Here is a 15,337-nt window from a genome sequence, read left to right as displayed (position 1 = left end):
CTCCACTTCACTTACAGATTGGGCAGCCTGTGCTAACTCTCGCAATACCGGGTCGGCTCGCTGAGTCTCACCTAGGGAAAATCCATTTAATTCATTCCCTGGGTCTCCTAACTTTCCAAAGAAAGTCTCGGACAGACAGACCACATAGTCATTTACCTGCAGTGACAATGCAGTCTCCTCTGGGGGAGCTGGTTTGATCATGGCCTGATTCACTACACATTCAAGGACTCTGCAGGGGACTGTCTCCTGCCACTGCTCTGTCTCTCTGACCTCCTGCATTCTTTATTTCACTACTGAGGGGGCTACCACCTTCACTCTGCCAAATCATTACCTAGGAGCAGGATAACCCCATCCACAGGCAAACTAGGGACAATCCCTTCACTCACCTGTCCGGAAACTAGGTCGCACTCCAGGTGCACCCAGTGTAGAGATACAGGCATACACTGCCCTTCAATACCATTCACCATCATTTTGGTGTTCACTGTTCTCTTGGGGGGAAAAGGTCAGGCCTTTTCCCAGTAAAAGGGATCTAGTGGCCCCTGTGTCCCTGAGAATCACTATGGGTTTGCTTGCCCCACTCAAGGGGTATGGGGTTACTTTCCCTTCAGACACAAAACCCTGATAGCCTTCAGGAATCCTATTAACTTTCCCTGCACTGGCCGTCGTAAGCTTCCTGGGTTGCACTCTTACTGCAGTTAAAGCCACAGCTTGCTCCGTTTTTTCCATCAGGGTCCCGTCTTCACTGGACGGGTATGCCCTGATCAACACCAACGGTTTTCCCTTTAGTTTCCAGCAGCCAGCTTTTAAATGCCCTGCCTTATTACAATGGAAGCACACAGGTCTCCGGGTCCCACTCTTGCTCACAGCACCTTCCTTTTTGGCTGGAAGACAGCACCCTGTGTCTCCTGCTTTCCTTTCTCTCCCAGGACCGCCTGGGCTTCTATCACCTTCCCATCCTTTGTCCTTTCCGAATTTGTGGGGGTGATTAGGAAAGGTTCTCCCCTGAGAAACCAACTTATAAATTAAAGCAAACTCATCGGCCAGAGGCCACTTACCAGGCTCCCTGCACCCGCTGCTCCTCTACATGGGGTTTTATTGAGTGGGAGTGTGTTTTTAAAATTCCTCTAACAGGATTACTTCTCAGAGAATCTCATAACTGAGCTGTATTCTAAGAGCCCTCAGCCACTGGTCAAAAGCCAGCTGCTTACTTCTTTCAAACTCCAGATAAGTTTGATTAGCTTGCTTTTTGCGGTAGGCTTTGGGTACTAATTCAAATGCCCCGAGGATAGCATTTTTGGTCAGTTCATAATTCGATGAACGCTCATCGGACAAGGAATAAACCTCATGGGCTTTTCTGGTTAGTTTGCTCTGCAATAAGAGACCAGGTCTCAGCTGGCCATTTTAGCTGCCTTGCCAGTTTCTCAAATGACACAAAAAATCCTTCCACATCTTCCTCATTGAATTTTGGAATTAATTGAGCGAATTTTAGCAATTTTGTACCCAGCCCTGAATTCTGCTCCTCCATATTGGGCATGCTTTCACTGGGGTTACTCTGTCCCCCCCTAGTTAACTCAAGCCACCTCAACTCTCTTTCTTCGCATTCTTTCTGAAAAATTCTCTCACGTTTCTTCTCCTGCCTTTCATTTTCTTCACGTTCCTTTTGGAAGGCTCTTTCTTTCTCCCTCTCCTGCCTCTCTCTCTCTCTTTCTTCTAATTCAAGTTTCCTTTTTCAAAAGTGTAACTTTGCTAGCAGGACCCTATCTGAATCAACTTCTAACAATGCTTCTGCATCTTCAAATTCAAGGGAAAAATGGCTGGCCTCTAGCCTAAGGAGTTCAGACTTCCTAGCCTTGCCACATACACTGATCCCACACTGCTCAGCCATTTTTCTCAGCTCCTCCATAGACAGCGCTTTTAACTTATCCCAAGTTACTTCACCCTGTCTTGGAGAGCTACTCGCTTCAGTTGCAGACATGTTAGTATTCAATTACACACAACCACAAGAAAACCTGTATTAATCTTGTTGTTTTTTGATTGGGAACAACTTGGCTTCCCACTTCCAATTTCTCCCATTTGTCTGTGGGTAACATTCTGGATGCCAAATTGCTGTTACAACCAGTTGAGAAAGGTGTCTAGGGGTCCCTTTTAGCCTTATTGTAACAAGGTTTAATTTTAAACAGTGTTTTGAGTTTCCCCTTGGTGAATCCTTGCTCACCACTTTCCAATTATAAAGCAAAGAAATTAGCACAAACAGGCCTACTTGGGTTTAAAGAAGAAAAGTGAAATTTATTAAAACTTAAACTCTAATACTGTTAACGCCTACGGATACACACTGCGCCGTCCGCTAACATGCATACGTGATATGCACATGCAATTAGGGACAGAAAAGAGAAGAAAAATAAAGTTAAAAAGTTTGAGGCAATCTCTGAAGAGGGGTTTTTACTGTGCTTCGAGCTCGCTGTAGTCCTTGATTGCAGGTAGTCTTGCTTTTCGTTGGGGCCCAGTATTCTTCTTAAACCATGACCACTGTAAGAGACTTTTCTCTCTTGGGGTTCATGTGTCATTAATAGGTCTTCAGTTCCATGAGAAAGAGATGGGAGCAGACAGGAGAGAGATCTTTTCAGTCCAGGAGCAAACAGCTTTCTGAGTTTCAAACACTCTGTGGCAAGTTCAAATTCAAACAGCCAGTTAGTCATGTGACTAAACTGGTCTGACCATGTCTTGTGTATTGGGGGAGCAGGGACTGGTTCCTTTGTTCCAACACTGTCTGCTTGTATGCAAAAAAGGTCTTTCCAGCGAGGGGCCTGGCAATTCCTTGTGATAGGCACTCTTTTCTTCCCAGCAGCATTTTGAAGTTTTTAACGTTCACGTGGCAAAATAATGTGTGCCTCATTCTTGGCAGGTGCGGGCCTGCATAACAGGAGTAATGGACTTTTGGTGAAAAATTAAATTGTACCAGACAAAATTGATTAATTTTCAATGAAGACAGTAAGATACCCATCTTTTGTATGGAGTATTGCTCAGCCTTACAAGTAAACTGAGCTCCATAGTCATGGGTAAGTCAAGCAGGGAATGCTACAAGGGACAACTGTAGTTTCAGTAAGGTTTGTCCTATAACTTGCAACATCCCTTCCTTATGGAATAGATAAAACAATCTTTGCACATGGCCATCTTTAACACTAGAGGTGACTTGACAGTACAAGTTTGAGAGAAACCAGAAAACCCACTTTGAGGAAAAATGCAAATTACTGGTCAAAAGACAGCACTGTTCCACAAATGTGTTTTATACGATGAAATAATTAACAATTTACAATTTTTCAAAGCATATTTGCAATATTGGCTGAGCCTTCTGGATGAGACATTACACAACAGAGGGAAAAAGGGAAAGAAGAAAAATATTTTCCTGTGCAAATTCTGGGCCACCTAGTAGCTGGTTATAAAGTACTTTTGGCAAAAGCTTCAAAACAGATCACCAGCTGTTAATCGGATTAACAATGCTCATCATACGCATGTGGCAAATTTATCTTTTTGAAGAATTTAAACAGTTGGCTGACATTATTAGCATTCTCAGTTCCATTTTAATCTGGACTTTTGCTACATTTTTTCAGCTACAGCTCCCGCAATCAAATTTTATTCTTCAATTGTTTCTGCTGCAGCATTCAGTCGCAGCTGGGTGTACTACTCACTCATCATACTTGGGAGTCAAGAAAAACCAGATAGCTCCTTCAATCAATGAGCTATTCCAACATGTGATCATCATACAAAAAATATATTTCACTGTACGTATGTATTATTCACCAGTTCTTTTTCGCTCATTTCAGATGTCGTGAAAGTACTCATTTTTCAAAAAGAGGCACCTAATTGATATTTTACATGAGGCATTGTACAAAAATAAAAGTAATTCTCACTTTTAACAATTGGATTGATAGCTGCTTAGCACCTAGGGGTTTAATTTGGTTAGGCGCAGCTTGTTACCACTGCACTCTTTAAAGTTCTGAAGGTTTGCAATGTCAGTTTTCAAACAAAGTATTATAACTTTACATGTTGTACTTGTACACCAAATATTTTAAATGACACTCCTACTGCTCCTCCATCCCAAATTAAGAGAAAATTCCCTTCCATTGCTCACTCAGTTGTTTGACTACTCTTATATTAAATTTATGTTGCTTGCAGTTAAGAGTTTTCCTCTCATTAATTATAACTTAATTGCATAACAAAGCTGATCGCTCTAAAACTCAAAACCAACATTACTTCATTGAGAAATCAGGGTTGATCTTTCACAGGATTGAAGTTTCCCAGATCTCTTTACATCAGGAGAGAAAGATGTGATGACAAAGCAGAGGCTTCCACAGAGTGCTCTAGCCAAATAAGTAAGAAACCAGTTGTAAGTCAAAGAAGAACGTTTAATGTGGTGAAAGCTGTCATTCCATCGCCAGGGTTACTTTCCCCCTTTTCAAATGTACTTTTAAAGATTAAAATGTGAAAAAAAATTCAAGAATAAGTCATCTATTTTTCCTACCGCGACAATGTACCTGTAAAACATCTTTCCAGGAATAATAAGTTGGATATGTTTCAAGACTGGAGGCCATAACATATCAAAAGCCAGCATCAGATTTAAAATGGGCCATGTTTGTTTTTAAATAGGTAATGGCAATAATTTTCTGACTTAGCTGTACTTTGTAATAAAATGTTTATCCCCAAAGTTGTGCAGTGAAATATAGCCATTGAAATATAAACATAACAAAACCTAGAATTAGATGAGTATTTATTCTCTGCACTCAAAGGAGAAACTAAAGAAAAGGAGTTATTTTTGGCTGGAGCATAGAATCAATTAATCAAGCTGTTGAAAAAAGTAAGCATAAATGAAAGAATGTGGCTTTATGGAGCTCTATGCTTTAAGCTTCACTCCTTACAGTGATTTTACTCACCAGAACAGCCTTAAACTCCAGCATAAAGCTGACCAGGTCAGAGCAGTGTTGCAGTCTCTGGTGGAGGAAAGAAAATGGTTAACTGTGACTGGTGGTGCAATGCAGTGACTCAGAAGTTAAATCTTGAATAGATTATAGGCATCCAAAATATGTGTTGCCTTCTCCCCTATTCCATATGTATTTTATAGTCACCATATGGATGGAGGGGGATAATAAATCAGGCAACATAAATACCAGTAATACTCTCCTGGTTTCCGATAACTTCATAAACAGAAATTCATTATAACATTTAGACAAGCCAGTTAAACACAGTTACTCATCTGCACAGGACCTTTCTTTTTGATGAGATACACATCTTTGTGCAGAAATAGCACTCCTTTCTCAGGGCTATGAACTCCCAACTTCTGATGTGGACTAATAATTGAACATAAATAGGGACTCATATGAATTGAAAAGAGCCTCCTGGGCAATTCTAGTGGAATCTAAGCGACAAGTATACATAAGGCTGCTTTCATTTATTATGTTGATAAGTAATGTCAGCAAACGTTGAAAGATGAACCACAAATGCCTACGTACCCACTTCTGACTATAAGACTGAACACAATGCTTTATTTTCCAGCCCAAGTAAGAGATCTGATCATCAACATTGGGCTCAATTTTATAATCTCGCCGTCGAGGTTGGTGACGGGATTAAAAAACGGCGGCCCGCCCGCACGCCATACAGCCGCATCAGTCTTCCATGCAGTGACTTATTTGCATCCCCAGGGCAGGCCACATCCTCCTGCCCCTCCTTCCCAACCCCGATCAGGTTGAGGAGGTAGGCTGTCCATCACCAGAAATGGCTGCCTGTGCGCGGGCGCTAATGCCATTTTTAAAGGGTTGGCAGTCCTACCGACTAATATTTAAAGATAAATTGAATTAAAATAAGTCAATACATCTCTTCCCCCCCCGCCCCCATAACAATTAAATTAATTATTTGCCCTTTCCCCCAAAACCCTTTACCATCTGACCCTCCCCCTCCACAAAACTGCACAAACGTTCAACTACAAACCTTCCCACCATCCCTTACACCCCTAACGTTAATTTGACCCCACCTCCACCACCACCCCATCCCCCGCACTGTTAAACTTACCTCCCCACCCCACCGGTGTTGTGCCTCGTTTCCCCAAACGGGAATCCGAAAGTGCGAGCGTGCCGGCCACCGGGCCCAAGATCGCAGCGGGACATCAGGCAGTGACGGGAGCTTAATTAAATCAATCATTTTAATTTATTTAAATAAACATTCAAACGGAGGTCCTGTCGCCGAGCGGAAAGGGGACCACCACAAGGCCTTGCGGGCTGCGTGCCGGCCCTCTCCCGGAGCATTCCACCCCATCCCATGAAACCCCACTTTGAGGGGGGGGGGGGGGTGGTGTTTGGTAAACACACAATCTGCTGGATTTCAAGTCGCTAGTCTAGTTTGATTCACCAAACAAAACATTCTCGACAGGCTAAATTTTACAGACCCCGCCCCAGACGTTGGGTTTCTTGGTGGGGGTGGGGGGCGGTGGAGAGCCGACAAATGCCTCCGGGAGGGGGCCGCCATGCACCCCAATGCCAGGAGGGCCCGGCCCGATATTGCCGGCTGCGGCGAGGCTGCATGGCGGCCCCCACCGCCACTCAGTGACGGGACCTCCATTTGCATATTCAAATGAATGTAAATGAATGTATTAATCATACTTACGTCCCTGCCTGAGGACCCGCTGTGAACTTCAGCCCAGTGGCCAGCCCACTCACATTTTCTGATCCCCGTCCCGGGAAACAAGGTGCCACACTGATGGGGAGGGGCGAGGAACTAAGTTTCTCTGTGCGGGGCGGGGGGAACAGGGTTAAAGTAACGTCATTGGTGTAGGGGATGGTGTGAAGGGTTTGAGCTTAAAGTTTATGCACTTTGGGGGGTGGGAGGTCAGGCGGACAAGGTAAGTGTTATGTGGGGGGGGCGGGGGGCAGAGGGCAAGTAATTAATTTGTTATTGAGAGGTGGGAGAGGAGCAAAAGAAATGTTTTATTTCCTTGCGCTTTAAATATTAAAATTTATTGGTAGGGCTCAAAGCCCTTTAAAAATGGCGTCAGCGCCTGCGCACAGACAGTTAATGCCATCGCCGGGGACGGACAGTCCGCCCTCTCCATGTGATCGTAGGGGGGTGGTTGGCCTACCCCGGCTATTTAAATGAGCCGCCATACGGAAGATTGTGGCAGCTCTTTGACAGGCGGCCAGCGCAGGCAGGTCGCCATCTTTTCGCCCGCCACCATCAGCGATGGGCTTATAAAATTCAGCCCGACATCTGAACCTTCATATAGCAATAGGACAGAAAGGATGACGGGCACAATTAAATGTAGTCATAGAAATACTCTAACTGAACTTCCTATTGCCTGATGAATTCTCATGTTTATTAAAATTTCTGCTGCTGCCAGTCTTCATAATATTAATAAAATGCTGATTTTATTTTTAAAAGTCTATTGCTCCTTCTCATTCAGTAAGGTAAACCATATTCAAATAGAGTTTTACTGTTCAGAGACAATTTATAGCAACCTCTTAAATTTTTATTACATGCTGAAGCTATTATTTTGCACATTACCTGTTTCACAATGTGCTGGTATCCACGCAAGACTTGTTTTAACTGCCAGCTGCATTGAAGTCTTCAGTATATTAAAAACATAAAAATAAAATGATTCAAATTTTGTAATTTACAAGTTATAAATTGCAGAGTTTTAAAGAAATACACCTTCATACAGGCCTCATCACTTGGCTAAGGAGTGTATGATGACGATGACTGCTCAAGGCATTGCCAGTGCACAGGAAGAGAAACCATATGACAGTAATAGTCAAGAAAATTCTCTCAGGAACTTGACCAGCTAAATTTAAATTTATTTTTAAATCCTTAGATATGTAGCCTGGAATATTATTTTAGCTATTTTTAAAACAAAAGTAGAATTCACTGCATTTGAAATTGCTACAAGTATGTCAACCAAATTTTGATGGTAATCCATGTAACCTCAATTAAGAATAACTTAAATTTAACATCTAGGGCCCAGGCCAACCAACAAAATACATATTACTGTACTTGTGTCATCTGCTTCCTAGTAGGGCATAGAATCCCCAAAGACTGAATGGGACTCTATTCGATATTTCGCAGTTAACACACACTCCAAGCTCACTCACTACTTTACCTAGTCTATTGAAATTAGTATTTAAAAGAATTATATAAAAACTTCATCACTTTATAACTATATACAACTATATAACTAAGGAAAGAGTAGGGACCATAAAAGACCAAAAAGGTAACCTATGTGTGGGGTGGGGGGAAAGATGTTGGTCTGGTTCTTAATGAATACTTTGTGTTTGTCTTCACGAAAGAGGAGGGACGATGCAGATATTGTAGTTAAGAAAGAGTGTGAAGTATTGGAGGTGATAAATATAGGAAGAGAGAAAGAATTAATCGGATTAGCATCCTTGAAAGGTGATAAATCACCAGGGCCAGATGAAATGGATACTAGGCTGTTAAAAAGAAAAGAGGGAATAGCAGAAGACCTGACCATCATTTTCCAGTCCTCACTGGATACAGGTGTGGTACCGGAGGATTGGAGAATTGTTTAAACAGAGGTACAATGTTAAGAGGGAGCGAGGGATAAACCGAATAATTACAGGCCAGTCAGTCTAACCTCAGTAGTGGGCAAATTACTGGAATCTATTGAGAGACAGGATAAACTGTCATTTGGAAAGGCACGGGTTAATCAAGGATAGTCAGCAAGGATTTGATAAGGGAAGGTCTTGTTTGACCAACTTGATCGAATTTTTTGAAGAAGTAACAAAGATGATAGAGGAGGGTAGTACAGTTGATGTGGTCTACATGGATTTTAGAAAGGCTTTTGACAAGGTCCCACATGGCAGATTGGTTAAAGAAATAAAATCTCATGGGATCCAGGGAAATGCAGCAAGTTGGATACAAAATTGGCTCAGTGACAAGAAACAAACAGTCATTGTTGACGGGTGTTTTTGCGACTGGAGGGCTGTTTACAGTGGCGTTCCGCAAGGCTCAATGCTGGGTCCCCTGCTTTTTGCGGTATATATTAATGATTTGGAAGTAAATGTAGGGGGCACGATCGAGAAGTTTGCAGATGACGCAAAAATTGGTTGTGTGGTAGATAGCGTGGAGGATAGCTGTAGGCTGCAGAAAGATATTGATGGTCTGGTCAGATGGGCAGAAAAGTGACGAATGGAATTCAACCCGGACAAGTGCGAGGTGATACATTTGGGGAGGTCAAACAAGGCAAAGGGATACATGATTAATGGGAAAATACTGAAGTGTAGAGGAAGTGAGGGACACTGGAGTGATTGTCCACAGATCCCTGAAGGTAGCAGGACAGGTCGATAAGGTGGTTAAGAAGACATATGGAATCCTTTCCTTAATTAGCCGAGGTACAGAAATAGAAGAACAGGGAGATTATGCTGGAACTGTATAAATCATTGGTTAGACCACAACTTGAGTACTTTGTGCAGTTCTGGTCACCTCATTACAGAAAGGATGTAATTGCACTAGAGAGGGTACAGAGGAGATTTACGAGGATGTTGCCAGGACTGGAAAAATGCAGCTATGAGGAAAGATTGGATAGGCTGAGGTTGTTCTCCTTGGAACAGAGAAGGCTGAGGGGAGATCTGATTGAAATGTACAAAATTTTGAGGGGCCTGGATAGAGGGGAGGTGAAGGGTCTAGTCACCTTAGCAGAGCGGTCAGTGACCAGGGGGCATAGATTTAAAGTGATTGGTAGAGAAATTAGAGGGGAGATGAGGAAAAGCCTTTTCACCCAGAGGGTAGTCAGGGTCTGGAACTCACTGCCTGAAAGGGTAGTTGAGGCAGAAACCCTCAACTCATTCAAAAAGGAGTCTGGATATGCACCTCAAGTGCCGTAATCTGCAGGGCTACGGACCAAATGCTGGAAGGTGGGATTAGAATGGGTGGAACGTTTTTCGGCCGGCACAGACATGATGGGCCAAGTGGTCTTTTTCTGTGCCTTAAACTTTCTATGATTATATGATGTTCATACAGTATTTAAATTGCATAAATATTCTTTTTGCCAATAGTGAACTTTGTAGCTATAGCATCCGTCAGGAACATCCATCAATTTCCTTCTTCCACATTGGCTGTTTTTCTTTTTAACATTAGTTATTTTCTACTTTCACTATACACCAATTGTATCCCATAAACCTTTCCCACTGAAGGCTTCTGCCCAATCAAATTTCAAGAAAAACTATTCTCCAAGATGCAGCCCACCATGATAGCTTCTCATTAAACCTGCTTTATGCTGAAACCCTTATCCATGCTTTTGTTACCTGCAGACTCAACTATTCCAATGCTCCCTTGGTCAGCCTCCCCTTTTCCACCTGCCATAAACTTACTCATCCAAAATTCTCTCTGACTGTATCCTAACTCCCACCAAGTCCCACGTACCCATCACTCCTGTGTTCACTGGCCTACATTGACTTCCAATCCACCAACATCATGATTTTCAAATTCTCATCCTAGAGTTCAAATTCTTCCAGAGCCTCAACCCTCCCCCTCTCAGACCACCTCCAGTCCTATAACCCTCCAAAAACTCTGCAGTCCTCCAACTTTGGTCTCCTGTACATTCCCCACTCCCCTCACACCACTAACGATCATGCTTTCTGCTGTTTAAACCCTAAGCTCGGAATTCCTTTCAACTTCTCCACTTCTTTTGAGACTCTCTTTAAAATGTATCATTTACCAAGATTTTAGTCACCATCCTAATATCCCCTTCATTGATTTGCTGCTAATCCTTCTCTGATTACACTGCTGTGAAGCATCTTGGGCCATTTCCCTTCCTTTAAAGACATTATATAAATGCAAGGTACTGTTGTAATAACTTAAAAATGAAAGAGTAGAGTTTCCACTTTCAGCACAATCAGGAAATTGTTCCCAAAATGTGCTTGAAATTATACTGGTTGGATGAGGCTTTAAGTTTCCACTAGAATTCATTCGCATAATTACAAACGTTAAAATCTTCTATGAACCAGAACAATTGGACAGCGTAGTAAAACACAATTTATTTTTCTTTTCATTAAAACGTATTCCTTGATATATATTTAGGAGTGGTAACCTGGTGCAATTTTATTAATATGGCTGAAAATGGGTTTATCACCAAAAAGAAGCATTTTTTAACAGGGTGTCAAGTGAGTAACCCAATTCAAAATCACTGACAATTATAAAAAAAACTATACTTAACTATTTAATAGTTTCATTGGTGTACACTAGTTAGTTTCTTAGCAAATTACTTTGAAAAAACTTAAATCCTATTAGTGCCTGTGCACCTAAGAAAATAAGCTCAATTTAAGAGCCATCCAGAACTGCCTCAAATGTAGACTGGCAACATGCACAAAAAGCTTCACAAACAGCACCAACAGAATCCAAGCACACTGGGGAATTTTATGCTCTTCCCCGCGTCGGGTTTGGAGGCAAGAAGAGCAGATAGCTGGTCGGGATGGTCCCGCCATCTTCCTACCTCCACCCAAATTAAGTCTGGGGCGGGAGGGAAGCCCTGTGAACAGCCTTACCATCTCGCCGCCAATTGAGGCCCTTAAGTGGGCAATTAATGTCCAATTAATTCTGCCGCTGCCAGAATGAGCCTTGCTGGCTCCAGGATTGGGGAAACCCTCTTTAAAAGGAACTTCAAAGCCTGAATCTGGGACCTGGTATCGGGAAAAGGGAGTGGGCCTTCCGAGAGCCATACCCCCCCCGCCCTTGCTGCCAATGTTCCCTACACCCTCTTGCTGAGACTTACCTGCGGCCTTGATCCAGTGCCTCGCGTGAGTCTAGTACCAGTGCTGCTCAGTGAAAGTACTGCCGGCCTCTAATTGGTCGGCAGCTCTCAGCATGTGGGACCTCCGCCGCCAGGGTCCTTAATCCCGCGGTCCACTTAAGTGCCTAATTGCCACTTGACCCAGCAGGCCTTCCCCAGGAAAGGCAACATGGGGCTCTCGCCGCCACTTTTGCCTGCAGCCGAGACCCTACGTCACCCAGATAAATTCCCGGCCATTGTCTACAGGCCTAAAGCCCCAGGCTCCCAGTAACCATCCAACCCCAACAGATAAAGAAACTTTCAAAGACAGCTGCAAGACCTCAACAGCAATTGGGTTATCAACATTATCTGTTTACATTTCAGGCCTCCTGCATCTCAAAGATTTTCCTGCAATCTCCCCAATTTCGTGTCTTTACCATGTCTTTTCACTGTGTTATCTATCTGCACATTCATCTGCGTTGCCTGTTTTTCTATTGAATTACATGATCTGCAAATTACACATCAACTTCCTCCCTTTGATTGAAATACATGCTGTTTCCTTTCTCTTCACCCAATCTTTATTTCCTCCCAAATGTATTAAAATGCTTGCTTGTCAGAACTGGAAACAGAAGGATGAAGGGTTAATCTCTTTTGTTATTTTACAACTGGTACATTCCCGTAATATAGATTTAGTGCAAGATCCTAGAGGGTACCTATAAATAAACACAACTGCTTGCATTTTACAGTTTTAAAAAGATAGATTTATATAGCACCTTATTGTGTTGCCGAAATACATCTCAATCCTTCACACACAACTATTTGAATTGCTTTGACTGCCATGTAAACAAATGCAGAAGCCAATTGGCACAGAGAAAGATCCCACAAACAGCAATTAAATGGGTCAATTAATTGCTTTTTATTTGGTAGCATTGGTGGTGGAGAAAATATTGATTAAAATACCAGGACAGCTCCGCCCTGCTCTGATATTCTTGATATCAGAATCACGGCTCAATAGCATCGTGCAACCACTGAGTCAGAAGAATGTGGGTTCATCACCCAATCCAGAAACGTGAACACATAATGCAGCCAATGCTTCATGCAGTACGATGGGAATGCTGCTCTTCCAGTGATGCTGTCTTTCAGATGAGACCTTAAACAGAGGCCTCCCTCTACCTTTTCAGGTGTAGGTTAAAGATCTCATGGCATTATTTGAAGAAAAGCAGTTTTCCCTGGTGCCCTGTCCAATATTTATCCTTTACTCAACACCAAAAAACATTATCCGATTATCTCTGACAGTTTTTGGGAATTGCTGTGTGCAAATTGGTTGACATTTTTCCTACCTTACAACAACGATGACTCTTTAAAACTATAATGTCGGCTGTAAATTGCTTTGGGATGTCCTGAGGTAATGAAAGTTGTTACATAAATGCAAGTCTTTCTTTTGAAAAGTGTCACTGAATATTTAACAGCCACTTGAATACTTAGATGGGGCCTCAGTTTAGCGTTCAATCGAAGGATCCATCTAGCAATTTCATTCTCCCTCACTACTGTGCTGAAATGTCACCCTAGATTAAGAGTTCAAAAGTTGATGGGGACTTGCAGGTGAGCTAAGGTGACAAATATCTAAACACTCTGTATAAATGCTATAATTAAAATAAAGAAATCCACACCTGGCATGTCTTAGACCTTTCTGTTCAGGTAGCAATATCCTTACACGAAATTCCTTGTCCTGAAAATATACAGCCGAAAGAAAGGTTATATTTATTACACAATACATGGCGATCCCAATTATTTTTTTACTGTTAATGAGAGCAACGCTCCTTTAACACAACTTACATGACATAGGTAAGAAAAATTTAAAATACAAAGAAACCCCGTTGAAACAAATAAAGTACAGTGGAACCTTGATTATCTGACAGAGTGGACCAATCCCTTCCTTATGGATAACAAATTGGTGGGTAACCAACATCACCCAGCAGCACTTCCCTCTGTTGGCAAAAATCAACTGATCTATCCCAACTCCTTCAGGCACAGTTTACAACTCCAGCTGCCAGACCAATTAAAACTAGTTGAAAACGCTTCTTCAAAAACAATCACAGCCATCCAGATACAGAGGTGAATCTTAAAGGCAGCATGCACTCGCCCTACTGTTCAGTGGAGCTGCCGGTTCTAAAACCAATAGAAAATATGTCTGTTTAAATGCTCTTCTGAACTAGTGAGTAGAGTGGTTCAAGCTGACATTATGTTCAGGAGCTGTTCCATTCACCATTACAGAAGTGCATTTAAACAGACAATATCTCTACCGATTTTGGAGTCAGCAGTTCCTTGGAGATTAGTGCTGCAAAAGCTGCTGAAACAATAACTGAAGGTCAGTGTATACTACTGTTAGAAGTGATTTTTGTAGCTGGGGGGAGGTGGGGAGGGGGGTGGGGTGGAGGGAGAAATACTGACCACTAGAGAAGCAGTCTCATTCAGTTCTCATGGGTCCAGGCAATTGTGTAACGGAGCTCAATGGTTCCAGTACAAAATAATCTTGGAGCAAACCAATTGATTTGTGTGAAGAAATAATGCTGGCAGCTCTATTGGTCTCCCAATAGTGATTATATTCTTGATAAAGAATTTCTGTTAGTTAAGGGAAGCTTGGATAATAGAGGTTGCACCATAGCAGTTGAGCACCAAGTTACTTAGAAACTACAATTAAAGTCAATTCTCTGTTCAACCAGCATGGCATAAACATTGTGCAGCTAACAGAAGTCACTATATCTTTTAAAAAAAGGTATTTTTGTAAGGCATAGCGAAAAAAAAAGGTTTCAGAAACATTCTCTACACCGAAAGCAGAGAAAACTACTCATTAGGCTAAAGAAATAAAAAAATTTCAATGTTAACATATTTCTGTTTCTGCTGGGATGTAGTCATTGAAACTCAGTGTGCTTCAAAATGACACTCCCAAAGAAAGAGATTTCAATATAAATTTTGTTCAGAATCTAAACCCGACAAATAACTTTATAATTTAGTGCAAATCCCTACTCTGCAATTCTCTTTTAAATCATTCAATTGCTGGAAATATGAAAAGGGCAAAGTGTATAAACATTTTATTTTACCTGGGTGATTCTTCATTCCCATGCTTCCTGTGATTGCAGAAAGCGTGGGGTGGAAAATGGGGTTACAATGTTGTAACCTATCCCTGACCTGTGAGTGCTGAGTGTGCAAAATTAAGACAGGTGTTATTAGAAGGTTATGTGGGAGCATAGCTAAAGAAGTTACTTACATGACAGAATACAGAGAAAGGTGGATAAGGATGTTTTACAGACCGGAAAAACTTATAGTAGAGTCCCCTGGGAGTCAGTTCTGGGATCGCTGTTCATCTCTCTCTCTCAATAAATATATTTTATATAAAGTGATCTGAATTTGGGTATGGTATCGAAACTTGAAGACAAAATAAAACAGGGAGCTTGGTTAACTGAAGACAACTATGAGAAACTCCAGGCGGGCATAGGTAATTGGGCAGAAAGATGTCAGATGAAATACAAAGACAAATGAGAGGAAATAGATACAAAGTAATAAAAAAAAGTTAAA

At 41.9% G+C, this 15,337-nt stretch overlaps 1 protein-coding gene across 4 annotated transcripts in view; it reads right to left on the bottom strand.

The window, feature by feature from the left end:
• fancl (FA complementation group L) overlaps positions 1 to 15,337 on the bottom strand; it is a 100,517-nt gene that overhangs the window by 51,488 nt on the left and 33,692 nt on the right. For 3 of the 4 annotated variants that reach the window (XM_068044886.1, XM_068044887.1, XM_068044888.1), the window contains exons 3-5: positions 13,432 to 13,490; positions 7,546 to 7,606; positions 4,929 to 4,985 (exon numbers count right to left, since the gene is read on the bottom strand). In XM_068044886.1, the coding sequence (XP_067900987.1) occupies positions 4,929 to 4,985; positions 7,546 to 7,606; positions 13,432 to 13,490 (177 nt within the window). Of the gene's footprint in view, positions 1 to 4,928; positions 4,986 to 7,545; positions 7,607 to 13,431; positions 13,491 to 15,337 lie in introns of those variants that run through there. The other variant, XM_068044889.1, reaches the window with a different exon arrangement.

This window comes from Heterodontus francisci, chromosome 13 (genome assembly GCF_036365525.1).
Source record: "Heterodontus francisci isolate sHetFra1 chromosome 13, sHetFra1.hap1, whole genome shotgun sequence".
NCBI classification, from domain to species: Eukaryota; Metazoa; Chordata; class Chondrichthyes; order Heterodontiformes; family Heterodontidae; genus Heterodontus; species Heterodontus francisci.
Note: the sequence above shows the minus strand (reverse complement) of the source record. Positions and strands in the feature narration are given on the sequence as shown.